Below are 27,776 nucleotides of genomic sequence, written 5' to 3' on the forward strand. Positions count from 1 at the left end.
AAAGAGCATGCACAGAGCAAAGTCCAAATTAAACATGATTTAATGACTCGTAAATGTAAGTACACATTGATGGCCTAAGACACAGAACGAGCGGTTTGTGTGAGAAAACGAACTGTATTTATTTCGTTTTTACCTCTTGAAACCACAGCCACGTCTAAGTGATCTGAGGGCGCGGGCGCTTCGGTCAGCGCAAGCGCCGGAAAGCGCCGGAAGTGATCTCTTCCAAAAAAACAAAAATAATTTCAACGTTGTCTGTTGATATATCGAAATCGTCTTCCATTGCGATTTCCTGTATATCTAAATATCTTTAGATCTTCACAGTTAAAGGTAACACTTCCGAAATCTCTGTGTAAACAATGAGTGACGTACACGCGCGAGAGATCACTTCCGGCGTTTGCGCAGACCGAAGCGCCCGCACCCTCAGATCACTTGGACGTGGCTGTGGTTACAAGAGGTAAAAACGATATAAATACTGTTCGTTTTCTCACACAAACCGCTCGTTTCGTGTCTTAGGCCATCAATGTGTACTTACATTTACGAGTCATTAAATCATGTTTAATTTGGACTTCTCTGTGCATGCTCTTTGAGGTGGTGACCATCGACCTGCATTATATGACTGACAGACAAGATCGGTTTGACCTAAAAATATCAAAATTGAAACTACTGCGGAAACAAAGACACCTACATCTTGGATGCCCTTGAGGTAAGCTAAAACATACCAAAAATTTATTTCAATGTGAACTATCCCTTTAAGAGGAACATTTGTTTTTAAAAAGAAATTTACAGTATAAGAACAAATTCTAAATATCACTGCATCACAACTAAAGGAGTGAATGTATGGAACAGCTGCAGTGAAGAGATGAAATCATGTTCAACAATGAGTAAATTTAAAGGACTATTTAAACTGAAGATATTAAATGGATACGAAAAGGACTCGAGGTGATAGTATTGTATACAGGTTCCTTGGTCTACATATTTAGTTTAGTATGGAGGTGTTTTTATTTGATTTGCTGTATAGATGGAAATGAATGAGAAGCATCAATTTGTTTTGTATTTAATTAAAAGATAAAGATAGCAATGCCATTTCATGAGATCAGTCTGAAGATAGAGATAAAGGGGGTAGGACCTGAAAAGTTTGTTATGAACTTCTTCCTTTTGAACATGGGAAATTCTAATTTGAATTACTTACAATAATTTTGGAAGATGTGCTGAGAAGTACAAGATTTTATATAGCCGTTATTTTAATTTTATATATGTCTGTATATATATATATATATATATATATATATATATATATTATTTTCTTACATGTTCAAAATAAAAAAATAAAAAAAGATAGATAGATAGATAGTAGGGGTGGAACGGTACATGTATTCGTATTGAACCGAAACGGTACGGGCGTCACGGTTCGGTGCACGAATTTGCACGCAGAATACACGGTACAAATAAAAAAAAACCTCTTAAATAGCGATAAATTTCGCTCTATTCGCTTTTGGTGTGACTGTTAACGCAGCAATGAACAGGCTGCGATCAAGATTGCAATGCAGGAGTGTGTGTGTCTGTGTGCGCGCGAGAGAGAGAGAGAGAGAGAGAGAGAGAGAGAGAGAGAGAGAGAGAGAGAGAGAGAGAGAGAGAGAGAGAGAGAGAGAGAGAGAGAGAGGCGCGATGAACAGTGTGTGTGTGTGTGCGAGAGAGAGAGAGGCGCGATCGAACAGTGTGTGTGTGTGTGCGCGCGCGTGCGAGAGAGAGAGAGGCGCGGGCGCGAATCGCGCGATGAACAGTGTGTGTGTGTGTGTGTGTGTGCGCGCGCGCGCGAGAGAGAGAGGCGCGGGCGCGAATCGCGCGATGAACAGTGTGTGTGTGTGTGTGTGTGTGTGTGTGCGCGCGCGTGCGAGAGAGAGAGAGAGGCGCGGGCGCGAATCGCGCGATGAACAGTGTGTGTGTGTGTGTGTGTGTGTGTGTGTGTGTGTGTGAGAGAGAGAGGCACGGGCGATCGAACAGTGGAAACGTAAAAACATACTCCGTCACTTTTTTCATACAGGACATCATTAAAACTGCAAATTGTTTACTTATATTTGTGTACACTGGCAATAAAACACAACATTGTGCTTTTGTCACACTCTAAACTCTTGTCAAACTGTAACCTACAACTGTTAACAAAAGTTTTTATGGTAGTATTATTTTATACGGAAATCAATTATTTATAATTCAGATGAGAATAAAGTTAGTTAATTAAAATGAAGGAAAACAAATATCTTGATCTGAAATAGCAAATTAATTTTAAATTCATTCAGGTACAATTACCAAACATATCTCAAGGTCTTTTCGTCTTTTTAATAATTTAATTAATAAACTAATTATATAAAACTACTGTCAGTGCACTACAAATAAACTGGTTCTATGCCTTTATTAATAAAACTTATTAAAAAAAATACAAGGTTTAAGACATTTATAAAAATGCCTTCTGCATTTTTGCTTTGCTTTTCACTCCATTGTACCGAAATCGTACCGAACCGTGATGTCTGAACCGAGGTATGAACCGAACCGTGACTTCTGTGTACCGTTCCACCCCTAATAGATAGATAGATAGATAGATAGATAGATAGATAGATAGATAGATAGATAGATAGATAGATAGATAGATAGATAGATAGATAGATAGATAGATAGATGTTTAATATGAGAGTCAAATCAGTCTGAAAAGATATATCACAGTCTGGAGGTCTGAGCCGAGTTTGGAGTTTATAGAGTTAAAGCTCGGAGTTATAGGCAGAACATTTTTGGCCAGAAAAAAAAGAATAATAATAATAAGTTTAAATAGGATTTCAGTAAGTTGGCTTTCTCAAGCCAACTTAATAATAAGTGTAAGTACAATATCAGTAAGTTGGCTTTTCCAAGCCAACTTAATAAGCAGTAAAAAAAAGTATGTGGTGTGGGCGTGGCCTAAATACGCATTGACTTGTCATCTAGTCTAGTGGCTTTGCTTGGAAAGTACCTTCTTTTACTGTCTACGGGAAAGTCCCGTAGTTTCCAGTAGATGGGTGGAGCTTAAACATTCAATTTCGCATGAAATGTAATACTTGTTGAAAAGCCTAATTCTCTCTTTATGACTACTAACTAGAACAAGACTTCGCTGTGGATTCATCTGCCTCCGTTTTCTCTGGTAAGTAAATATTCTAGATTCTATAACTAGGAGGCACTGTTTGGTGAAGGTCTACTCTGCGCTCAAATTTAGACCATATGGTAATATACCACCCTTATTATGGGAGTGGGAAATAGGATTGTATGTAATTAACGTTAGTCTATTAACAAATCAATCAAGAAATATTACAGGGGGAATTATTTTCAATTATTTTATGTTTTATTAATTTATTGTAGGGCTGTCAAATGATTAATCACATCCAAAATAAAAGTTTGTGTTTACATAATATATGTGGGTGCACTGTGTATAATTATTTTGTATATATATATATATACACACACATGCATGTATATTTAAGAAAAAAATATTATTTATATAATAAAATATTTATATATAATATAAATTATATATAAATCTATATACAGTATATACATGAAAATATTTCTTAAATATATACAAGCATGTGTGTGTATTTATATATATAAAATAATTATACACAGTGCACCCACATATATTATGTAAATAAAAACTTTTATTTTGGATGTGATTAATCACAATGAATCATTTGACAGCCCTAATTTATTGTCAACCTTATTGAATGTTCTTTATTTGGTGATTCCTTCTAAACACTGGGTTGTGATTTATTTAAAAACACTGATAATTGTCATTTTTCACACAATAATATTCTGTCATCATTTAGTCAACTCATGTCGTTCTATATTCTATATAATGAAAATAGATTTAGCCTACTACATGTAGTGATCCGATTTTAAGCTCCAAAAGAACAAAAAATGCTTATAAGACTGAAAATGTCAAGTTATTCACTAAAAATGCTTCTTCTGCCACAGAAGCTTATAATTTTGGTCATTTCTTCACACTTGGAATATAGCACACAAATCATAGGGACCAATAGGCCTACCAATGACCATATGGTGCTTTAGTACTTTCTCGACCTTGAGAACTCGTGGTCACTGTGTAGGCTATAGGTCCAGTTAATGGAAAATAGCAGTATCAGCATTCTGGTAAACTTCTTTGTGTTCCACTGAAGAAAGCAGGTATAACCTATTATGGGGTTGGAACAACATGAGGGTTAATAAATGACTATTATTCCTTGAAAGGGCATCATTTTCATTGCATGATTTATAAACACCCACCAGTGTGGAAACACCCACAAATTTAGAAACACCCACAAATTTAGAAACACCCACTTTTGTTCCGCAGAGACCTCCTACTCAATGCTGCTGACAAATGCGACTTCTAAATCATTCAAAAAGTCTCTCTCTCTCTCTCTCTCTCTCTCTCTCTCTCTCTCTCTCTCTCTCTCTCTCTCTCTCTCTCTCTCTCTCTCTCTCTCTCTCTCTCTCTCTCTCTCTCTCTCTCTCTCTCTCTCTCTCTCTCTCTCTCTCTCTCTCTCTCTCTCACACTGACAACAAGAAAACCAAGAAACAGAACATCCCATTATGTACACAAACATGAAGATTACTTCTCCCTAATAAAATATATTTTAAGAAATATTGATTATAATTACATCTGTTATACTTTAAAAGCGTGACGGTTACTGTGTGACGTCATTTCCGCAATTCGCCCGCTGTACAGAACAGAAGAAAGGACATTTTGTGGTGTTGAACAAAATCCGTTTTTGTTCTTAGCATCGGTGAGTCTGTTTTTTTTTTTTAGCTCTTCATTAGCCAAAAATCAAGATTTTATTATCTTAGTAGTGTTGCAGGTCTTGTTTGTGTCCTTTAAATAGAAAGAATTTGTCTGGTAACGTTACACCCAAAGTATCTTACTTGGGAAAATGGCAGCGCAAGAAAAGAGACGACTGCCTTTTCCGTGACAACGATGCACAGGATTTCACCGGGTTTACCACGTATGGTTCAGAAACTTGTGGTCTGTGGAATGAGTCACATCAAGTTATTTGCTTTTCGAGTCGAATACATCAAAGATCACACCTATCAGAACAAGGGGTGGAATGTCGGAATCATCACCATCCAGTGGACATGCATCACATAAACAAAAAGAAAAAGAAAAAGAAAACTGGTTTTGTTTGGTTTGCGTTTGTGTTAAGATAAAACCTTAACCTATGATAAAAGCCAAGTTTTTAAAAACGTATTTGATGTCAGAGAATGAAAATAAGTAAAGGAATCTCTTCTGTTTTGTAACTTACTTGTAATGTGTTGATTGGTGGGAGGAACGAGGAAGTGACCGTTCCAGAAGCAGGAAATGATCTGCTATTTGTATTCACTGCAATGATAAATCCAGCAGGGGCCAGTTGTATTAAAGAAGCTATGAAGTTAAGACTGTGTCTTAAGAACTAGTCTGGCCAATTAGCAATTAGTTAGGGCTAATCTTTCTTACATTAATGGGTTCAAAGTAGACCATTCTACCTTAGGACCAGTCTTGAAGTAAAAAATTATGCCGCGTTCCAGGCAACCCGTAACCCGTGTTTTTCCAACTCGTAACTGGGAGTACATCGATCTAGTACGAGTTCACGGATGGGAAGTCACGGGTTTGACTGCCGTTCCAGTGCACTTTCACGGGTATAAGGTTGGAAAAACACGGGTTACAGGTTGCCTGGAACGATGTACTCCCAGTTACGAGTTGGAAAAACACAGGTTACAGGTTGCCTGGAACGCGGCATTAGATGACTAACTTGAAAGACTAGTCATAGCAGTTCTTGCAACCGGCCACAGTGGTCTTCAACCTAGAGCTTTTTAAAGAAAATATGACTGCAAGGTCTGTTTCATTCTGACTTCACTTATTTAATGCAGAAGAACCTCCAGAAACAACATTTGGAGCAGCACACACACACACGCACGCACGCACTCTGGCTCGGGTCTATTTATTATTATATTTTCATTCTTGATTAGCAGAGTCCTGCTGAAAACCCCTGATATAAAAGTTTAACTCTACCCTTCATGTATTGGGAAATTCGAGACCTTAATTTAGACCTGTTCTCTGTGTTATTTTCAGGTTCCTGCATCATAGAGGGAGGAAGCACATACCTCCTACGTCGACCTTTTATCTGTTCAGGAGTTCATTTAATTTTTTTAATAAGATTATGTGTTCTGTCATGGACGACTAGACACCAGTCATGGGATATCCAGCAGAGAGAAAGGCTTGAATGGACACACCCTGTGGTCACATTTTTATGTTAGATTTCTTATTGACCATATGTTACGGTCCAAAGAAACCACAATTTTTCATTTAAAAATGTGTTTTGTTCAGTGTAGCTTTGGTGTATTTCCTAGTGATCCAGGATGAGTTTCAAAAGCTGCCGTGCAGGGATTTTATACGACTCATCTTGTTCATCTAACCAAGCTTGCGTTATGTATCACGTTATGTTCATGGAGTTTTCAAGGCACGTGTCACCATTTCTATGAAGAAACCCAACTTTGGCCCCTGTGGTGTAATCCAGTCATGTTGTAAGGAGATGATTGATAAGGAGGAATTTGGATTTTTTTTTTTCGTAAGGGGTTAGATGTTTGTGTAATCTTGTTTGTCTTGCTCACATAGTTCATTCTCTGCACGCACACAGGGTATTACAATCAAGCCTTTCTCTCTGCTGGACATCCCTTTCTTTCTCTTTTTTTTTCAAATGGAAATTCTACAAAACAGTGCTTTCCTTCGTGGTTTGTGTCGCAATAGCTCCCCTGCCGATTTACAATATGACAATTCTTCTGAACTCTTTCGTATATCAACGTATGCCAAGTTCCCCACCACTGCAGCAGTGACAGAGAGGAGTCTTGCGCGGGCAGGGTTTTATTACACCGGAGTGGGTGATCGTGTCCAGTGTTTCCGCTGCAATATGACAGCCGACAACTGGCAGTCCGGCGACTGCCCTGCCGAACGCCACAAACAGCTCTCTCCCAACTGCAGCTTCATCCAGAGTTTACCCGCCACCGCAAACCTCCTGTCGTCCTCTCACTCTGCCTTTTCCCCGCTTCGCAACGTAGCCATCCTACAGCTGTCCGCCCCTGCGACCGCAGTAACGTCGACCACCACGGCATCCGTTTCAGGCCAAACGGAGGAGCAGGTGGGTTACTTAAACATGGGATTCAGCAACCTGGCCCCCTCCAGTCCCATTTCCTCCCGTGGAGTAGAGGATATGTCTCACCAGCGACCTCCAGCTTGTCACAATCCTGGTATGCGTCGGGAACAGGAACGCCTTGACACCTTTCAGAATTGGACTCTTGCTACAGTAACTCCAGCCGAGCTTGCCAAAGCTGGTTTCTACTACCTTGGTCAGGGCGACAGGGTGGCCTGCTTCAGTTGTGGAGGCCAGCTTAGCAACTGGGAACCGGGAGATCGGGCAGTATCAGAGCACCAGAGGCATTACCCCAACTGTCGCTTCGTTCGAGGCGACCGTGCAGATAATGTACCTTTATCTGGTGGCGGCCTTTCCAATGTATCTAACTCGGCAATGCAACAGTGTGAAGAAAGGTTGCTCACATTTGTCAACTGGCCCTCAAGAATACCTGTTCGACCAGACCAATTGGCTAAAGCTGGTTTTTACTATGTTGGTAAGAGCCTTGGTCATATTATTAAAGTCATTCAAGGTCTAATTTTAGTGCTTAGATGCTCATGCTAACATACTCACAATTATTTCCGTTTCGGTAGGTCGTAATGACGACGTGAAGTGCTTTTGCTGTGATGGTGGACTCAGATGTTGGGAGTCTGGTGATGATCCATGGGTAGAACATGCTAAGTGGTTTCCAAGGTAAATAAAAGAGGCTTTTGGAGTCGTTTTCTGTCCCATGATGGCATTATATTAATTATGCATTTATGTTTTTCTAGATGTGAATACCTGTTGCAAGAAAAGGGCCAAGAGTTTGTTCATCAGATTCAAGCAAGATTTCCAAGACTATTTGAACAGGTATACGGGAGATTCTGGGGTCATTTGTTCTTTAAACGATGTGATGCACACTGATGGATATCTTACCTAGTTCACATGTCTTACAGCTCTTGACTAATGGAGACAGCAACTCAAGAGAATTTGTTGATCCACCTGGTAAGTTGTTTTCTAGTGATTTGGAGCTACTTGTGATGCTCATTCTCCATAAAAATTACACTGTATCTTTAGGCTTACCACCAGTGACAATATTTTTATTTTGTTTTGTCTTTGATGAACATATCCTTGAAATTTAGTTTTATATTCATTCATTTTAGTCAAGTTTACTTTGACTAAAGTAGATTCTAAATTTAGTTGAGAAATTTGGTTGAAAGTGCAAAATGAAGCCAAATTTCATTGATGAGATCAACATTTGAGTTATTTTAACTGCCTGGGTAACTTTTATAACATTAATACGGACATAATATTATGTCAATATTAATTTTAAAAGAATGTTCATCGCAATTGAATAAGATTTCTTTTTTTTTTTAAACCCATGTGTAGTTGTACACCTTGGTCCTGGAGAAGACCGTTCAGAAGATGCAGTGATGATGAACAATCCCGTGGTGAAGTCAGCTTTAGAGATGGGATTTGAGCGTGGCCTGGTGAAGCAAACCGTTCAGAGCAAAATTCTCGCAAGTGGAGAGAATTACAAAACCGTTCAAGAATTGGTGTCTGATTTACTAAGTGCAGAAGATGAGAAGAGAGAGGAGGAGCGAGAGCTTCTTGCTGAGGAAATGGCATCAGGTATTTCTACAGAATAAGATTGGGTCTCATGAATCAATGTTTTGATTCAATTTAATCTAACTCGTATTGTGTTTCTTTACAGATGGTTTTACTTTTCTTAAGAAACATCACGTTGCCTTGTCACAGCGCCTAAAAAGTGTGCAGAGCTTAATGGACCATCTTCTAGAGGAGAACGTCATCTCACAGAAAGAGTATGACATTATTCGTAACTGCACTACAGTCAAGCAGCAGACAGGGCAGCTCATTGAGTTAGTCCTGTCGAAAGGAAATGCAGCAGCAGAGGTTTTCCGCAACTGGATCAAGAAGAATGATGTCTACCTGCTGAGAGAACTGATGGGTATGCGATATTTGAATCAGATACGAGAAAAAGTGTGTGAATTTTCAGTGTTACATGTCGTTAGTCTGTGTGAAACTGCACGGCCAGTAGATAGGAACACTTGAATCACTTAAAAAAAGAAAAAAAGAAAAGGTGATGCCATTTATAAAGATCTTAAAATGAGCAGGGACAAATCCACATCAAACATATCACTACATTATATTGACAACCAATTTTTATTTTTTTGTTCTTACTGCAATTTCAGCCCAGACAAATGAAGCTGCATCACCGAGTCAAGATCTTTCAGGTATATTCAAACATGAGAAAAGGTTTTCTTTTGATTTTGCACCTTTTTTATCTCTAGCCATCACACTAAGAAAATCAGTTAGATCCCACTCTGAAACAGAGAGTTTGTTTAAAGCAATTAACAGTGTCCATCATGTTCACAGACTTGCCTATGGAGGAACAATTAAGAAGACTTCAAGAGGAGCGCACATGCAAAGTTTGCATGGATAAGGAAGTGAACATTGTCTTCATCCCCTGTGGTCACCTAGTTGTGTGCAAAGAATGTGCGCCTTCTCTGCGCAAGTGTCCCATATGTAGAGGATTGGTCAAAGGCACTGTCCGTACTTTCCTATCATAAAGTGAAGATATCCATCATACAAGTAACAAAACAGTTTTTTGGTTTACACTTATTTCTTCAATTAAAAAAGGAGCAAATTCACACTTAACTTAATAAGAAATAAAAACAATGAAACCAAACAAATGTGTTATGTTCGATCTTTTTAATGTTTTGGACAAAAATGTACAAAAACGTTTGCATTTCAAGTTTTACACAAGTTCTTATTAGCCTCTGTTGAATTTTATTTTAGATTAAAAATATTTACAGCATATATAAAAACACATCTGTACATTTAGTGTTTTAACAATTCATTAATGTAAAACAATCATAAACAGTAGATGACTTGTTTTATATATCCAGATCTTGAAGGTTACCCCAGCTTGGACCCACTTTGACTTTTACTCTAAGCTTTACATATAATTTTACAACACATTCCATTTCTCTCTTCATAATCTGAGCAACCTGTAAAAAAAAAAAATACAATTTGAGTTTGACTTTCACCATTGAGCTTTTTTTATATTCCATAGTAAACGCATTATTCAGAAAGAATGGTCGTCTTAATTACCTGAATGACATCTTCCTCTGCAACCTCATAGATAAGTTCATCATGCAGCTGAAGTATAAAATAGCCTCCTCGAGACGGTCTGAACTGATTTCTGTGTCGACCACCTGAAAAAACATATTCAATTCACATCCCACATTTAAAAGTTAAAAATGCTATAATATGAAGTGGGTCATACCCGTTTTAACTAGAGGGTGCCGATGTGATGTGGGCACTCCAGGAAACGCTGCTTCCAGTCTGCGCTGGATGTTGATGGTTGCTAATTTCACAATGTCAGCGGCAGAGCCCTGCACGGTTGTGTTCACTGCCTGTCGCTCTGCCTAAAAAGGAGGATCAAAATTAAACTCTTATTCCACAGCAGATATATTCGAATGGCGGGCTCATGAAGACTTACGTGAGACTTTATGTACACGTTTGAGTCCTTTATTCCAGGCAAGAAACGCTTCCTTCCGAGTAATGTCTTCACGTAACCATTTTTCCCACACTTCTGCACAGTTTCACGGAGAAAGTTCTGTATGCCTTAAGAAGTAAGAAATGACACTGTTATTATCATTACAGCCTTTATTGACCAGAAAGCAATCGTACATTGTCAATTACCGGTGTATCTGGATTTAAATGTCTCAATGTAACAGGCAGCATCATTCTCCTCAATGCCCATTTGCTCTCCAAGTGACTTTGCTCCCATGCCATAGATTATTCCATAACAAATCTGTTGACAAAGATGTTACGATTTCAGTGACAACCAATACAATTTTGGTCAAACTTTAGTTTAGGTCCAATTCTCACTATTAACTACCACTTTTGCATCAATAAACACATAATTACTGCTTATTAATAGCAAGTAAGGCAGTCACTAAGTTTAGGTATTGGGTAGGATTAAGGGATGTAGAATAAGGTTATGCAAAATAAGGCATTAATATGTGCTTTATAAGTTCTAATAAACAGCCAATATCCTAGTAAAATGCATGCTAATAAACAACTAGTTAATAGTAAGAATTGGACCCTAAACTAAAGTGTTATCAAAATTTCAATTAGCAGTTGCAAGTGATTCAACTAGGGATCACTGTATAGTCTTTTACATTAAAAAGAGATACTTTTTTGAAAGACTTAATGATCTAGAATATGTGCATGTAAATGTATGTGCAATAAATAAATTCAAATGTAGCAAACCTGTTTGGCCTGTTGCCTCATATTATCATCAACCGAAGCAGGCTCCACCATTTTCCACTCAGCTGCTATGCTTTTAAACACATCTGCACCACTGTTAAGCACATGGAGGAGCCGTCTGTCTCGGGACAGGTGAGCCAAGATGCGAAGCTCCAACTGTGAGTAGTCAGCAGCCAGAATCAGACCTCCTGAAGATGTGTATAAGATTAAAACAGGTAGTGTTAATGTGGCATAAATCATTTTATAAAAGCAAACATGTGTCCCTTTAAATTGTGCTCTCTTGACCCAGACCCCTCGGCAATAAAGTTTCAAACCTGAGAAGGGAACAAAAGCATGCCTCATGCTGACAGAAAATGGCATCCCTTTATCTGGTGATTTGTCAGATACTTTTAAAAGGGGTGCCAATAGCTGGTTTATCTTTGATCGTTTCCCCCTGAAATAAATAAATAAACATATCATACAAATAAATATATTTTAAATGTGTAATACTGGACATGTATGTATTTTTGTTATTTAGAATTAAATAAAATAGGTAGGTAGGGAGGGAGGGGTGTGGGCACTGCAACAACATAAGACCGTACCATGTCTTGCTTGCACCATTATTCTGTAATGGTTGACTTTCTTCTATAAGTGTTGGCATCTGAATTTCAAAATCTTTGGGGACATTCTGAATGTTTGGTTCAGTGAAGCTCACACGACCTATGTGAGAAAAGCATTAAAATACTGTCCCGAGAAGACGCACACAAAGTTCAAAGGTTATTTCTTCATGCTTCACACCTGTGGCAGTGTGTGACTGTGAGATTGGATGTATTCTGTCCATCTTCAGATGTGGGTGCCAATTCTTCTCTCTTTGCAAGGGGAAAACAACTTTTGTCAAAGCATTCGTGATCCTCCTCCACTCAAGAATAACACCTGGCAACTGATGCAATGGCTTGAGCTTTTCTAAAACATCCTGATGAAACAAGAAAAGACTGCATTTAGGAAGTGCATACATACCACAGATTTAAATGTTAGAAAAATCTGAGACTATGGAACGTACCTTGGTTGTGCTGAACTGTTTAGAAAGTTTGATACGGGCTCCCGGTCTTCTAGTGTAGCCCAGTGTCTTCTTATTCTTAGGAGCATTTAAATCTCCATTGGGAGGAAGCTTCAACTCAAGAAACAACACCTATAATAGTTGAAATGAAAGATTATAGATGTTTATTTTCTTTTGTTTTTACATAGGATAATGCCTTTTTTTTTGTGGGTAAATGTATAGGGGTATTATTATTTTGAGTGGCGAGAAGGATAATAACCTCCGCAACATCCTCTGGACTGGTCAGTGAGAAGCTATGTCCTGCAAGCTGATAGGCTTGGGATTCAAGAACACTTAGCTTGGCTTGCATCACATGTTTCTGAGCCTCACATTCAGCAACACTAAACCCAATTCCATTCAGCTCCAACAATGCCAGGCAGTATTGGGTGGGCATCTCCACTTTCTTGAATGAATCTGGAAATGAAAAGAACATGACATGAAATAATTAGTATCTATATCACTAACTTGAACAAAGACCTGTGGTGTCCAAACCTGCTACTGAAGGGCCACTATCCCTGCAGAATTTAGTTCCAATCCTAATTTTACACATCTAAACCATCTAATCAAGGTTTTCAGGATTACAACATTTCTAAGCAAGTGTTTAGGGGCTAGTTGAAGCTAAACTCTGCAGGACATTGGCCCTCCAGCAGCAGGATTGGATACCCCTGGTATAAACTAATTGAGTTGCTAAAATAATGTTGGCTACCCAAGAAACCATCCTTTTCAAGAAGACAGTTGAGTTGTGTCATGACCCTGAAGACCAAAACAGACTCAACAGCAGCTCTATAACGTCCCGGGTGACTGGCATCTCCATAGATCCCTAAACTCTGCACACTCTGACCGGGACTAATTGCTTCCAACATCGGGAGATCCTCAGTAGTGAAGCTGGACACCATGTTGTGGAGGGTGCGCTCTTTGGAGCTTGAATCCAGAAGCCAACATGCAATCTATTGAAGGACAAATAAGTGAATGTAGTTAGACATCCTACCCTATCAGATCCATCTTTGTGATTTCAATAATTGAGAAGATGGAGGGCATAGAAAATTGTACTCTAATTTCCATCTAACCTTTGGGTCTTCAAATGTGCCACGCATAGCAAGCTCACACGCCAGGAGAAGTGTCTTGTAATGTTGAATAAAGTCATAAGTGACCATCACACTCGATTCTTTTTCCAAGCAGCAATGAATTTGCTTCAGCCGCTCCTCAACTGTAAGAGTCTCATCAAGAGGCGGTGGAGCTAAACTGGCACTTATATCTGTTTGGGGAAAGACAAGAGTAGCATTAGGTTTGGGGATAGCAGCATTCAATCGAGCAGGTTTGCTGAAGTTGGTAATTTTTTTTAAGGTTTATTACATTTAGACCTTAGTCCACAAAGTTGACAATCACACGTTTCATACCTGTGCCTGACAGCTCCTGTTGTAGAGATACAAAATAAGCATCTTTTGCGCCCCAGCATACAGACATGCCAATGACAACAAGATCCTCATGTCCTTTCAGAAGGAAGCCATCTTTTCTTTTGTTCCTCATTGGGGTAGTAGCTTCAAACATAGGATTACATTCGTTTATAAACTTATATGTATATTAGAATACTAAAACATATAGGAAACAAATTTCATCAAAGCATCTTACGTTTTTTGAATTTTCCACCTATAACTGTCTCAGGTTGCATTGAGGTTCTGTCTATCTTCTCACAGGCAACAGCAAGAGAAAATCTGTCCTTTGTTTTCCACTCCTCTACAAATGTTTGGAAAAGCCTTTTATCGCTTGCCACATCGATTATGGAAAATGTTTCTGGACTGCAGGAGTTAGAAGCAGGAAATGGTGGACACTGAGAAAGTCTTGTAAAGCCCTCATCAGCCTGACACGTGTCTAACTCTGATGCTGAGTTTCTCCTCAAACAAGATTGATTATCTTTCTGGGTATTGGACTTAGAATTTGTATCCAGTCCGGACCTGTTCTTGGTGACATTAAGAGGTGATTGTACAGCTGAGGTGGTCATTTTGACCCGTGGTGTTACTGGTTCAGAAACTGGTGTGGGAGGAACAGGGTCATTCGGTGTCAGTGGTTTGGCCTGGACTACCACAACATCTTCAGTTCTTACGCTTCTTAGACCTCTCTGCTCAATCTCATGGTTTGTTATTAGGGAAAAAGCTTTTTCGACAAGAGCAGCAGCTGCATTTGGTTTCACCACAGTTAAATTTGACTGCCCTAGAGGCTCAGATAAGGTTGAAAACTGATCAGACCATTGATCAAAAATGTCCTGCATTCCTGGGCTGATGTGAAATGATGAGCGGTTTAATTGACGTCTTTCAGATGAAACTTTTGGATGAGGCTCATTGTTTTGTGATACATATAGTTCAGACACAATGTCATCTGTATAGCTAGGCTTCTCTGCACCCAATCTTGGGCCATCACAAGCCTTGACAACATTGTTCATTTTATCAAGATACTGCTCTCCAATAAGTAGTGAATCTCCCCATTCAGAAAGGTTGAAAGATGATTCGCCCCATTGGATTGCTTCCTGATCCTCTGTTGACACAACATCTCTCCTCTCCGGAATGAGTTCTGGAGAAGAGCCATGTGAATTTAAATGTGCTTCAATCACCTGCTCTTCCTTGTTTTCTCGATCCATTGCTGCCTCCTCCATGGCGTCCAAGATGGAGTTGTCATAGAGACTGTCAAACAGAAAGCTGCTGCTCCGGTTGAAGCTATTGTCAGTAATATGATCAGAGGACTCATGATTTTCCCCTTGCTCAGCGGGTTTATTTACATTTGATTCTTCTTCAGCAACTTGGTTACTGTAATTTAAAATATTCTCCAACTGGCTGTCAGTTAGTGAGATGTTATATTTTGGTTTGCCTACAGTGGGCGGGCCATTCTCATTAGATGATAAACATTCAACTGGGTCTTTGTTTTGGTTTTTAGATGCATGATTCTCATTTTCAAGGAAAGATGACTGACTGACAACTTTCATCTTATTTGCTGAAACAACATAATTGTCCTGTTTATTTTCTTTGAGAATGTTTAAATTACAATTGCCATGTGAAAAATCATCCCCTTGAAGCATTTTCTCAGTCTGAGTATCGAGTTGAAAACTATCACCAAACTCTTCCAATCCATTTGTGTACAAGTCAGGGGAGCTGAGCTTTTCAGAATGACAGGCTAAATCATTTTTAACTTTGGAGTTCACATGTGAGCCACCTTCATTCTCAATTCTGCTGTTGAATTTCCTGAAACTGTGAGTAAGCGTTTCTCGCTTTTCATTTTGAGTTTCATGGTAAACCTCTAGTGTACTCTGATTTAAATGTTTTGTTTTAGATGTGCACTTCTTTCCCCTACCTGAGGGGAATACATTGACATTTGTGGCTTCCCCATCCTGTAGTGTTTTTGACTCAAAGTCTTGGTTCAGTTCAGCAATTGAAGACTGGAGTTTCATCTTGTCTTTGTCTATTCTACAGTCAGTTTCAGGTTTATAAGAGCAAAGCTCTTCAGCTTTTGACATTAGTTTAGGGTTTTTTGCGATCTGAGTTGCCGTTTTTGCTCCATTGACCGTGGGTACTGCTTCAGCATCTGTAACATTCATCTTTCTGCGTTTCAAAACTGGACTTACACAATGTTCGTCACTGCCAGAAATGCAGGTACTTTTTAGACAGGAATTATGTCCGGAGCTCCTTTGAAGTAATTTTGAAGAACAATCCGATGACTCAGCTGTCTGGTTATTCTGACAGCCCTTATCTTTGGCATTTATTGATTTGAGAACTTTATGCAGTACACTTGATTGCTGTTCACAATTCTTAGCAGGCTGACACTCGGCAGATGATACACCAATATCCATTGTTTTTCCTGAACTGGTAGTGAACTCTAATGGCCTCAAAGGAGGATGGGAACTAATGTCAGCACTTTTATCCACCGCCATCTGTTCGGCCCCATTCGGATTGACATTTTCTACATGTTCTGGGTCTCTTGACATGGACTGTAGAGGTTTTGTGTTGGATGATTCCTCAGGGGAACGGGAATCTGGCTGGATCTTTGTTGAGAGGGAAGCTGGGTTCCATTCCACCCCAAGAAGAGCCAAATCCTGCTGGAGGAGCAGACGGGCCTCAGCCACGATCTGCTGAGCAGCTTCCCTTTCAGTCAAGGCCTTTTTCCCACTGACCCAGATGCAGCGCATGTTCTTGCGTTCTTGAGCCTCCACCTCGCTCTCATCCACCGCCTGCCTGGAGCTGCAGATATTCAAATTAACACTGTATGACTTCAAATAATATAGGAATTAACAAGTATTAACATTCTGGCCAAAACAATAAACTGATCGTTATTTTCATGTTATGAACGCTAACCAAAACAAGCAAGTTTAACATCCAACTAAACACTAAAAATCAGTCATTTTAAATGCTACAAGTAAATTTAGGCATACCAACATTGTAATGTACCATATGAAACATGGATATTCCGAAAGATATTTCCTACAGATCATATTTAACAGTGTTATTAAATTTTTAGTCATTTTAAAGATTAACTTAAATTGACTGTTCGATGACGGCAAAGTTTCATTACCTTTTGAAAGGGATAGCTTTTCTGAGAGCCTTCTCCACCTCTGTAACATCAGCTCTGGCCAACTCTGCCACAGTGACAAGTCCAGAGCTGTAGAGTGTACGTGCCCTCGAGGCGTTTAGTAAAGAGATACGAACCAGATCACACAACTCCCTCTGGACTCCAAAACTCAGACGACTCTGGAACTGGGACAGAAGCAGCTCTAGGTTGTGCCATCCGAGTCGGTTACAGAAGATCGTAACCATACCTGGAAAAAATAGCAAAATTTGAAATTTGCCATTTATCTCACACTGATAAGCATGTAAGCCTGTTTCCACCTCAGTGTAAAAAAGTAACTGCAACTTTATTTTTTGCTTATTATAATTAATTATTTTCTATAATAATACATAAATATGTAAAAATATTGTTATAATGTATTTCTTTTTTTAAACTTGATCTCACTTCCTATTTAAAATTTTATCTCAATTATGTTTTTTAACTGTAACTCAGAATCAAGCATCCATAGCTATGCCTGCATCAATGTACCTGAATATGTTGAGGCAGACTGCTGAAGTGACTGAAGCTGTCCTCGGCTACAGCCATACTTCTTTGCAACAGCTCCAAGTGGTTCTTCGCTTACCAGGTCAAGGAGAACTAATGTTGTGAAAAAACTGCATGACAAAAATGTACACATTAACATACTGCTACTTAACTGTAAACAGTAACTCAAAATTAAAAAAATACAACACCGTTTGTGAATGGCCATCTGTCTTCGTTGCTTCTCTGTTTTAGCAATTAATTTGCCACTAACAGAACGGGCCAGAAAACCTTCTTGAATGCCCACCATCTCAGCCACCCGCTTCATTGTAGAAGGTAGTTGCTCCCACAAACAGAAGAACTGGTACCAGTCTATTGTCGTCCAGTCCACATACACAGGTGTTATCTTAGAAATGCATGGCATGATTTTGTTAATAACCTATATTTTTATATTAAGAACTGTTCTTTAACTATGATAAACTGAAGTGTTTTGCCAACCTGGTAGAGTATATGGAGATCATTTTCCAACACAAATCCTTTCATAGCTCTCTGAAGATCTGCAAAAATCCCCAGGGCTTCTGGGGGTGATAAAGATGAGGACAGAGTCGCAGAACCCAGATGTGTGGGGCAGTACCTCTCCACTGTGAGACAGACAATTATCAAATTATCAAAATGTCAACATCCATCACACACCACACAAAAATATTGTCAGATTTTTTTTCATATCCTTAGTTTTGTTACCATCTCCCTCCTTCTGTATATGTATGAACTCATTGTCCATCAGCCACTCTATGCAGGCCTCAATAGCCCCTTTGCTTCGAGTTTCTGATTCAGCTCCTTCCTGATGTGGCTGTTCGGTTGCCATGCTGGTTGCCAGCAGAGTGCAGGAAGCATACATCCTCACATCCTGTGGTGAGCTGGCAACTCCTCCAACTATGATCTTCAATCAAAGTAATGAAATAAAATCCTGTACATACTCACCCAAGAAAGTTTCATACAACAAACTACGAGGAGCAAGACATTCATACCTCCAGGATGGCCCTGAGCATGCTGGTAGTGATGCCCTCTCCCTCTTGCTTCACCAGGCAGCTGCTGATAGGCCTGAGAGAGCCCTGGATAAGGCTCGTCCCCTTTGCACGTTCAGCCTCTTTACAGACCAACACACTCTCACCTGAGAGACACACATACAGTAGATCATAATAACTCTCATTTATTCTCTCTCTCTCTCTCTCTCTCTCTCTCTCTCTCTCTCTCTCTCTCTCTCTCTCTCTATATATATATATATATATATATATCAAAAGGTTTGGGGTCACTTAGAGGAAAGAAATAAACTTATATTCAGCAAGGAAGCATTTTATTGATCAAAATTTACAGTAAAGACATTTATGTTACAAAAGATTTATATTTCATATTGTTCTGTTCTTTCTGTTAAATTTTTATTCTTTAAAGGATCCTGAAAAACATTATCATAGTTTTCACAAAAATATTAACAAGGATGATGATAATGATAATAATAATAATAATAATAACAATAATAAAACGTTTCTTGAGCACCAAATCAGCATATTAGAATGATTTCTGAAGGATTTAATTACTTAGAAATGCATTACACCCAACACTGGTTGTAAATAATATAATATAATATAATATAATATAATATAATATAATATAATATAATATAATATAATATTATATAATATAATATAATATAACTAATATAATATAATAAATCACTCACCCATGGTGTCCACTCCTTTACGGCCTGCCCGTCCCACCATCTGCTTATAGGTCAGGATGTCCAGCAAATGACCATTGAAAACAGGAGTTCTGATAATCACACGTCGAGCGGGCAGATTCACACCAGACGACAATGTGGAGGTGGCCGCTAACACCCTAATGTAGCCCTGACGAAAAGCTCCTTCTAGAATATCCCGCTCATCGAACGTCAAACCTGAAACAAAGGTTTCAAGGGTTTTACTGAATGTCCTCATCTTTTTAGAATGACAAAAAAAGTGCATTTAAAAAAAAAACGTTGATCACTTGAATCTTTTTTTAATTGTTTCATTTAATTATTTAATTGCATTCTTTAAGCATCTCTATTTTATTTTTATTTCATTTTGTTTCATCGTTTGTAAAAAAAAAAGTTTTAGCTGAAATAATGGTTAATAAATATTTAGAAAAACTTGTGAAAATGTATTGAAATTTTATTAATAAAAATGTGTATTTACGTGAAAAATCAATGTAAGTTTAACATTAAAGCACATGTACCTGCATGGTGGAAGGCCACCCCCCAGGGAACAGTCCGCTGAAGGACCTGGTCTAAGCCTGCAGGAGTGCGCTTGAGTTGCGCTACTACATCCTGGAGACCTTCCTGCTTCAGACATATACTTTGCACTCCAGACCCTGACTGCATTTCTGTAAAAGCAAACATTGTTAAACCATAATACATTATCTCGATAGTAAAATATCAACAAATTCCCATATCTGTATCTGCAAACCTTTGTGATGAAGATTGTAAAACTCTCTTCCAATGGTATCTGCTAATTTCTCACACCAGTTTTTTGAAGGGCAGAACAGCAGTGCAGAGTGTCCGTCCCGCACTGTCTCAAAGCAGAGGCTGACAATGTGGTCATCATCTCCCTATGGACGGAAGAACATCTGATCTATTACTGAGAATATTCAGATGTTAACATTAGCTGGTAGAGTTTATGAATATGCCAACAAATATGTCAAACTCAGACCTTAACTGGAAGAGCTGGGGTGAACTGTCTGACCAGGTTCAGAGATCCGTCATAGACATTTGAGCCGATCTTGACCCACTCCATCAATGGCACAGGACGATAGTTAGTACTATACAGCTCAGCATTCAACCAGCGGGCAAGAAGGTCCAAGTTTGGCAGCGTGGCACTCATACCAATAATTTGGACACCAGGAGAAGTACTTTGACCAGAGTCCCTTAAAATAGAGAAGATGTTGACCTTCACCATAGATGATGATTATCAGGACCATTGCTGAAGACTTTTACATTACATTATGACATACCTTGCTGAGTTTTTTTGGGCAATGTATTGGATTTTTGTCAGCAAAAGTTCTAACAGATATCCACGACCAGAGTCCCCAAGCATGTGCAGCTCATCGACCACAACAATTCCTGCAATTTGGGCGAACATTTACTTTTATAAAAGCACCTGACAGAAAGTTAAGAGGTAAGGAGATGTCATTATTTTACCAAGTAGATCCAATTTGTCTTCTTCAATGAGCCTGTTGATGAGTCCATTAGCTTTCTCTATTGTGCAAATAGCAACATCCAGAGATGAAAACCCACCAGCTGCTGAAGTGTTACCCATATACCCCTCCACTCTGACCCCTGCCTCCTGAAATACATTCTGGGTGAAAATGGCAAGTAAAATATTAGCAAATCTCATCAACAAAAATCCAAGATGCAGACTGTCAGACGTATTACCTTCAGAAATATATGTACATGCCGTATAGTACAACAGTCATAGTCGAAGAAGAAAAATACAATAAATGATTAGTGGGCCAACTGACTTATAGTTGACAATTATATATGAACTCAAGAAAAGGAAACCAACCTGTAGATAAAACATCTTCTCTCGCGCCACAGACACGAAAGGAAGAATGAACATGGCCTTCTGTCTTGTTTCCAAAACTCTCTTCAAGATTAACAACTCAGAAACCAAAGTTTTCCCTGCACTGGTTGGAGCTAAAAAAGAACATATACAATTTTTAAAACTGGGGAAAAAAATATCACATAATTACAGATATTCTAGAAAAATAGTAGAGCTGCACGATTAATCGTTAAAAGGTCGCAATCTCAAGCAAATCAGCTTTTGAAAGTAACATGTTGCTTCAAATAACGATTGTATCATTACATCGCTACACCAGTAAGTGGTGTCTGTTAAAACATTTATTGTTATTGAATCATTTATTCAAGAGATTTGTTAAAAAAAAATGCTGATTCATACAGTAATGAAACAAGTGAAGTGTTTGAATCATTAATTCAAACCGTTTTTTAATCATTCAGATCAATTAAACATTTTAAATAGACAGCAGTAATAAACATTTTGTCAGAACCACTAGTAAATCACACGTTATTTTTGTTATTTGTCTGTTCAGAATCACGGGAGAATCGAGATCTCTGTTTGAAACTAAAAAATGGTGATTCTCAATTTATCCAAAATCGTGCAGCTCTAAAAAATAGCATAAGTAGTTATAAGTATATATTTTGTATTTGTTGCAGCAGGTCCTGTTTCCCAGGAAAACAGGATTAAGGACAAATAAAGCATTTGCGGACAACAAGACGAAGAAAAAACTGTTATTTACCAGAATACACCAGGTTCTGGCCCTCCAAGACTTTGCCCAAGGTCAGACACTCAGCCTGCCACTCAAACATCCTCTGAACGCCGAGACTCTGGTACTTTTCCAGAACAGGCTTAGGGAGACCCCAACTGGAGAGCATAAGCTTGTCTGACTGATTGGCAGGACGTCCCATATGGATGCTTTCTGCTGTTTGGGATAATTATTTTTATTATCAAATATTATTATTATGCAATAATTATAGTTTTGAATAGTAAAATGCCACTCAAACTTAAATGGTTCTAAAGTTTAGAGTCAGTAAATTTCTTTTTTAAAAATAAATTAATACTTTTATTCAGAAAGGACAATTGATCAAAAGTGACAGTAAAGACATTTATAATATTACAAAATATGTCTATTTTGATTATTATTAATGATGAAATGATGATTATTATGAAAGACAAAACTTCCAATTAATGAAAATCTGCATATTGAAGTCACTTTATCAAATGGTGATCAAATAGTGACATCGGCCATGCAATAGTGGAAAATTCTATCTACCTGCATCTGGGAGTGTAGCATCACCGAGGACACTAAGATCCAGTCCAGGAGGAGGGGTCAGCACAGAGACCGAAAGGTTTTTCATTGATCTCTTCTGCAACATGGATCGCTCTTTAGCAGAAGCCATATGTGTCGGACTGAACAAAATGTAATCCTTGGAGGTACTACTGACAGAGTCATTTGGGCTGGCATCTCTTCTGAACTTTAAATTTTGCTTGTCATTTGCTACTTTAGATGTTTTTTTCATGGAGTTCAGGATCTTTTGAGGTGAATAATATTCCCTGTCACATTTCAACTCACGGCCACGGGCTCTTGCTTCAGTCTTTTTGGTTTCACTGAACAAAAGCTTTTGAGCCAAATCCCTCCAATCATTCTCTTTTTTGGCTTGTGTTCTGGTTCTTTTGCGCTCTGATGGTGACCACACTGACCCTGGACTTGAAGGGCTGATATTTTCTGCATTTTGTACTTGCTGCTCACATATATTTTGTGGCAAGTCAGAGTTTTTCTTAAGTGATACCGATTCAGTTGTATGTTGAATATTTTCATCTTTCTTGAATTTCAAGACTTCTGGACCCAGTTCATCAATGGCTTGTAAAATATCCTCATCCATAGCCAGAGTGGAGTCTCCTGGCATCCATTGCTTATTCTGCATTTGCTTTTAAAAAGATAATGTTATTTTTTTCACGTAGTGTAACCAAGCTTATCAGTGTAATAATATTGAATAAAACAATTAAAAACATACAGTTGGCTCATTACATCTTCTCTTCTCACATATATCTGTTGCAGAGGAACATGCCTGCAGGTGACTTGATTGTCTATTCGATGGTTTCTCATCTGCAAGAACTAAGCTACATGAAAAACTAAAAGTTAGAGACAACAGTACATTTCACATCCGACAAAACAACTTACAAAAGCTAAAACAAGCTGTTGTTTCTCATCCTGAGGAAAAAGGCTATATTTATCTAAAAACGAAATAATAAATAGTTCTGTTATTTAAACACCAATGGTTTCAATGGGCACTCAAACAATGTCTCGCTTATTTATTTGTGTACATAAACAAAGTTCTTCTAAGGGTTCAAAACGTCAAATTAAACAGGTGAACCATTCAAAGCTCCATGTCAACCAAGTTTGTAAACAGAAGCGTACACCATCAATAGAACCACAACACAGTTTCAGATTACATATCTTACCCTTTTGTCTTTACAATCCGATGCTGTCCCAAATAGATCTTACTTGTCGTTGAAGTAGTCATCACATTAAAACAATTAAATGGCTGTAAACTAATACAATGCTGAGGTCGAATAAAAATTAAAAAGTTAAATCAAATATTTTGTTATGGTAACGTTAGCTGTTGTGTTGCTACCTCTCGTTGCTCGGCATAAACAAACTCATGTTACTGAATTTAGAAGTTACTGGCATTTCTCTCGTGATTCTAGCCAGTTGAGCTGACATAATTCAGAATCAAGTTATTTGCATAACACCATCGCAAACCATTTAAAAGAGTAATATTAAATTTGTCCTTTCAGCCATTTAAAATACGTTTGTGTACATGCATATTTAATGATAGTTCTAAGAAACCAAAACAGGGTAAAGGAAAACAAAAAACAACCAAATCAAAGAGCCCGCGGTGTTTGCTCACAGTTGTCCGGGGGAAACACGTCTACAGTGTTGATGCTTCCTCCAGTGACTGTATAAAGATATTACACAATATTATATCGTTTTAGCTTTAACAAAACTTTCAAAATCATACAATGAACAGCCCTTCATGCCGTTCTACTTAAAAAGAGAGGTGTAAAAATGTTAAACATGTTTTACATTACATTCTTGTTGTGTTTTGTTCGTGAACGAATCATTTTTCGAATCAATCTTTTGAACGAATCTTTCGTTCTAGTTGGCACGATTTCTTTTTCTTTCACTGAACTTCTCTCTTTTAAACAAACAAAAACAAACAGAGATACTGTTTTGCTGCATTCAAAGAATTACAATATCGCGAGCAAACAGCATTCGAGGTATCGAGGTAATTCAAAAGAATCGATTCATTTGTATGAATGAAAATCTGATGAAAATACCCACCACTGCCACCACGCGCTCATCTCGCAAGCAACACTGACACCTGCAGTATGAATGGTAAGAACAAAGCGCAGAAATACATATCGCATTAACGTGATCACAAAGTTTCACTCATTTAAATCTAAAAATATAATACTATTAAAATATTTAAAAAATGATCTTTGCTTTAAAACTACATAGATCGCCAGATATCATTCATAATATTGTACGGTAGATGGCGCTGTGCTTCCTGAGGAGTGAAAGATAAAACAAACGAGGAAGAAACTCATCGTTCTTGTTTTGAAATGCGATTTTGCTGTTGCTAACTTTTTTGTTTCTGATCTTTTACGTTTAAATGAAATCCTTTATTATTTAATTTGTTTAATATTGTAGATGTAAATATAAATATGATATGAGTCCTTTGTTATCCGAGTCCGCTGTTTCCTTGTAGAGAATAGCGTTATCATGATCAATGTTTGTAAACTTTGCTAGTAGTATAAGCACTTATGAGCAATACACGGGCTCTCGTGAGTTGCACAATACTTTCTCTGCAAGACACTTGTTTTATATATCCATGCTGCAAAGGCTGTCTGTCCAGATTAATTCAGGCGAGCAGAAGGTACGTGGCAGTGGCAAGAGTTCAGATGACCAATTTTTCTGAGCTTTATCGAATTATGTTTGTTGCAATGTATTTGGTGAAAGTGTCATAAATGTGTAATTACTGTTGCTATAACATAATTACTATTGTCCGAGTACTATTGTCTGAACATTATGAATGAGTGTTTAACTCCTGTATCAATATCTTTAGGGCTACATGTGGAAGGTGTGGATTCACATGTGACTTACAAAACGTGGACCACAGATATAGGCTGTCATTTAAAGTGTCCAGAAACCAAGATATATTTGGTGTGACTGTATTCGGTGGCTGTTTAAATCCCTTCTTTGGCATTACTGCTGGTTGCCTTCAACGGTATATTTTAAAGCAAATTGTAAACATTTTTAACAAGCATTTCTGTTGATTCATTGCTGATATAAAATGTGATTTTCCCAGTTTTATTGATTCAGAGAAAACTGATGGCGCACATACTGTTCAACAACTGCTTGTCAAAGCTGTGGAAGACTGCTTTATAGGAAGATGTGTCATATTCGGATTAAAGGTATGAAGAATTTCTTAATTTAATTTGGGGTGGGGCATCTACAGTATATTATCTGCTTTGTTTATTTACTTTGCTTATTTCTTTTTCCTTCCTAACAGGTTCCTCATAATATTGCCAAAACTTCTTCGCTGTCTGGACAGTTAGTGGCCTGCCAAATTATTTCTCCATGTGAGTCTTTGATGGGATGCACTGTAATCGCTTATTTTAAAAACCTCTTGCAAGCAAATTCACATATGTGCTGTTCTGAATCTGCAAACGATATCTGTCCATCACAACAGAAAGACTCACAAAGTTCACAAAGAGATGAACTCAACAGATTTGATTATACTCCTCCATCATGTGCAAGGCTGGATTCTCAACCCAGCAGTGAAGGATTCACAATCTCAAGCCCATGGCAATCGCCCGGCTTATGCTTCCCTCCGGAAATATCAAGTAATCAGCTGTCCAGAGACTGTGATCGTAATATTTTTTCACCAAAGAAAGAAGAGACAAGAACATGTAAATGCACATGTCAAAGCAACAGCAGTCAGTTGAAGCATGTTAATTGTATAAAGGATGAACTGAAGAATGAAAGGAAAAAGGAAAAATCTTTTTCCTCAAGCTTTGACATGTTTGAATCATCTGCACACTTGAACGGTTCGACTGCATGTGACACTATGAATCCATTGAGCAACTTTCCCTGCGAAAATAATTCTGAAATAACTCCATCCGGACACTGCCTTGTAAGAGCTAAATCTGCTGATTATGATTCATCTTTTCATGAGAAGTCACTTGATAGTCATTCTGGTCAAAATGTTTGTTTTGGTTTAGAAGATGCGCCTTTATCAGAAAGCTTACAAGATTTTGTTAGGGTTGAGCCTCAGATATCAGAGATAAATGACACAAAGGAGTGTAGTTTAGGTAAAAGAGATGAAATGATTCAAGTGCAAAATAGGTGCTATCTGACTGAAAATTCAGTGGTCATAAGCTGTATCTCAAAGACTACACAAATGCCTCTTTGTGGTGATGAATTGACCTCACCAATGCGCAATGTGAACAATATAAGCTGGAAGAAGAACGATGAAAATGAGTGTCCAGAAAATCTTGAAATTAAGATGAACATTGCTAAGATCCCTAAGACTCCCACTGTTCTGTGCACAGCCAATTATTCAGGGCTAAAAAATACGATGCCTTTTAGTCCTGACATTATGTGTGCATTTAATCACCCTACAAACAACGGGTTGTCTTTTTCGAACAAAAAACGCACTTTAAAAAGAAAAAAATTGACCAAAAGCCGACCATCTGTGACTTTTTGTTCAGTAAACCATGAAGAGAGCAAATATTTCAGGCATTGTGCACAAAGTGAGGTCCATTCTGTAAACTGCAAAGTCAAGCAGGAACTGATTGTGTTTGATGACCATGGAGAGAAGTACAATTGCTCTGTAGACTTGTTTGCTTCTGGTCAAAGCAGTATGGACATGAACATTTCGGATGTGACAGAGATTTCTAAAGTAAATGAACCGAGGAATGTCAACACATCAGAGCCTGGAGTTTCAGGTTCCCTGCTGTTTTCACCATTTTTGCAATCCACCCCAGTTTCTTATCATCATCAGCACTCATGTGAACAGAAGAGCGGGCGAACCCGAAGACGTGTAATCTCACTGTGCCCCAGAGCAATTCAATGTGAGATTCAAAGTAAGATCACAGATCTGGGGTTAAGTGATAAAAGACAAAGTTTTGATCAGCTGCTGACAGTTGGGTCTGAGGGTTTCTCAGGTGAGACTGACAAGCAGGATGCAAGTTGTAATTTATCTGTTAATGAATGGTCCAGAGATCTTTTTGAAAATTCATTTTTTGGTTAAAATAGCGAGAGATTAATTCAAATATATTTGTTCTGTTTTGTAAATGTAATTTCAAATAAACTATTTTGTAAGTATGAAATGTTGTAAATAAGTGTTCCAATAATCTATAAAAAATTGAAAACTGAAAATTAAAGAGTTTTATTCCAGAACAAAACAATGTTTTAATTTTGTACAATATATACTTACCCAGAATAATCTATTCTTATGACCTTAATATGTATTTACATATTTAAACATAATTAAATTTATGAGTTTAATTTTA

General features: G+C 38.1%; 3 protein-coding genes across 6 annotated transcripts; 2 read left to right on the forward strand and 1 right to left on the reverse strand.

Annotated features, from left to right (window-relative positions):
• Positions 1-372: 372 nt before the first annotated feature.
• On the forward strand, positions 373-27,593 carry ddias (DNA damage-induced apoptosis suppressor). Of its 3 annotated transcripts, XM_056263022.1 has the most exons (5): positions 24,580-25,135; positions 25,325-25,486; positions 25,568-25,673; positions 25,772-25,841; positions 25,952-26,099. In XM_056263022.1, coding segments are annotated over exons 1-5 (453 nt in total). In that variant the 5' UTR covers positions 24,580-25,022; the 3' UTR covers positions 25,954-26,099. The 3 variants fall into 3 exon arrangements, with proteins under 3 accessions (XP_056118996.1, XP_056118997.1, XP_056118995.1); XM_056263021.1 differs by lacking the exon at positions 24,580-25,135 and adding an exon at positions 373-703 and having other exon boundaries at positions 25,772-27,593; XM_056263020.1 differs by having other exon boundaries at positions 24,608-25,135; positions 25,772-27,593.
• On the forward strand, positions 3,066-9,808 carry birc2 (baculoviral IAP repeat containing 2). 2 transcript variants are annotated; one of them, XM_056263024.1, is made up of 9 exons: positions 3,066-3,163; positions 6,116-7,665; positions 7,763-7,862; positions 7,940-8,018; positions 8,105-8,153; positions 8,538-8,780; positions 8,863-9,117; positions 9,362-9,403; positions 9,546-9,808. In XM_056263024.1, the coding sequence occupies exons 2-9, from the start codon at positions 6,741-6,743 to the stop codon at positions 9,737-9,739; spliced, it is 1,887 nt and encodes a 628-aa protein (XP_056118999.1). In that variant the 5' UTR covers positions 3,066-3,163; positions 6,116-6,740; the 3' UTR covers positions 9,740-9,808. The 2 variants fall into 2 exon arrangements, with proteins under 2 accessions (XP_056118999.1, XP_056118998.1); XM_056263023.1 differs by lacking the exon at positions 3,066-3,163 and adding an exon at positions 4,726-4,796.
• polq (polymerase (DNA directed), theta) lies at positions 9,867-24,127 on the reverse strand. The gene is made up of 32 exons (XM_056263018.1): positions 23,658-24,127; positions 23,210-23,315; positions 22,468-23,113; positions 21,934-22,116; positions 21,183-21,313; positions 20,819-20,975; positions 20,632-20,740; positions 20,331-20,544; positions 20,088-20,229; positions 19,858-20,004; positions 19,328-19,540; positions 18,618-18,760; positions 18,331-18,529; positions 18,088-18,230; positions 17,802-17,995; positions 17,599-17,723; positions 17,077-17,320; positions 14,152-16,745; positions 13,920-14,060; positions 13,590-13,777; positions 13,229-13,469; positions 12,743-12,936; positions 12,487-12,615; positions 12,225-12,399; positions 12,029-12,146; positions 11,762-11,880; positions 11,451-11,635; positions 10,878-10,989; positions 10,675-10,799; positions 10,459-10,600; positions 10,284-10,387; positions 9,867-10,180 (listed from the first exon to the last, which is right to left on the reverse strand). Exons 1-32 carry the CDS (start codon positions 23,717-23,719, stop codon positions 10,067-10,069), a joined length of 7,839 nt encoding a protein of 2,612 aa, XP_056118993.1. The 5' UTR covers positions 23,720-24,127; the 3' UTR covers positions 9,867-10,066.
• Positions 27,594-27,776: the final 183 nt, after the last annotated feature.

This window comes from Rhinichthys klamathensis, unplaced genomic scaffold (genome assembly GCF_029890125.1).
Source record: "Rhinichthys klamathensis goyatoka isolate OS25496 unplaced genomic scaffold, OSU_Roscu_1.1 h1tg000197l_1, whole genome shotgun sequence".
Lineage (NCBI taxonomy): Eukaryota > Metazoa > Chordata > Actinopteri > Cypriniformes > Leuciscidae > Rhinichthys > Rhinichthys klamathensis.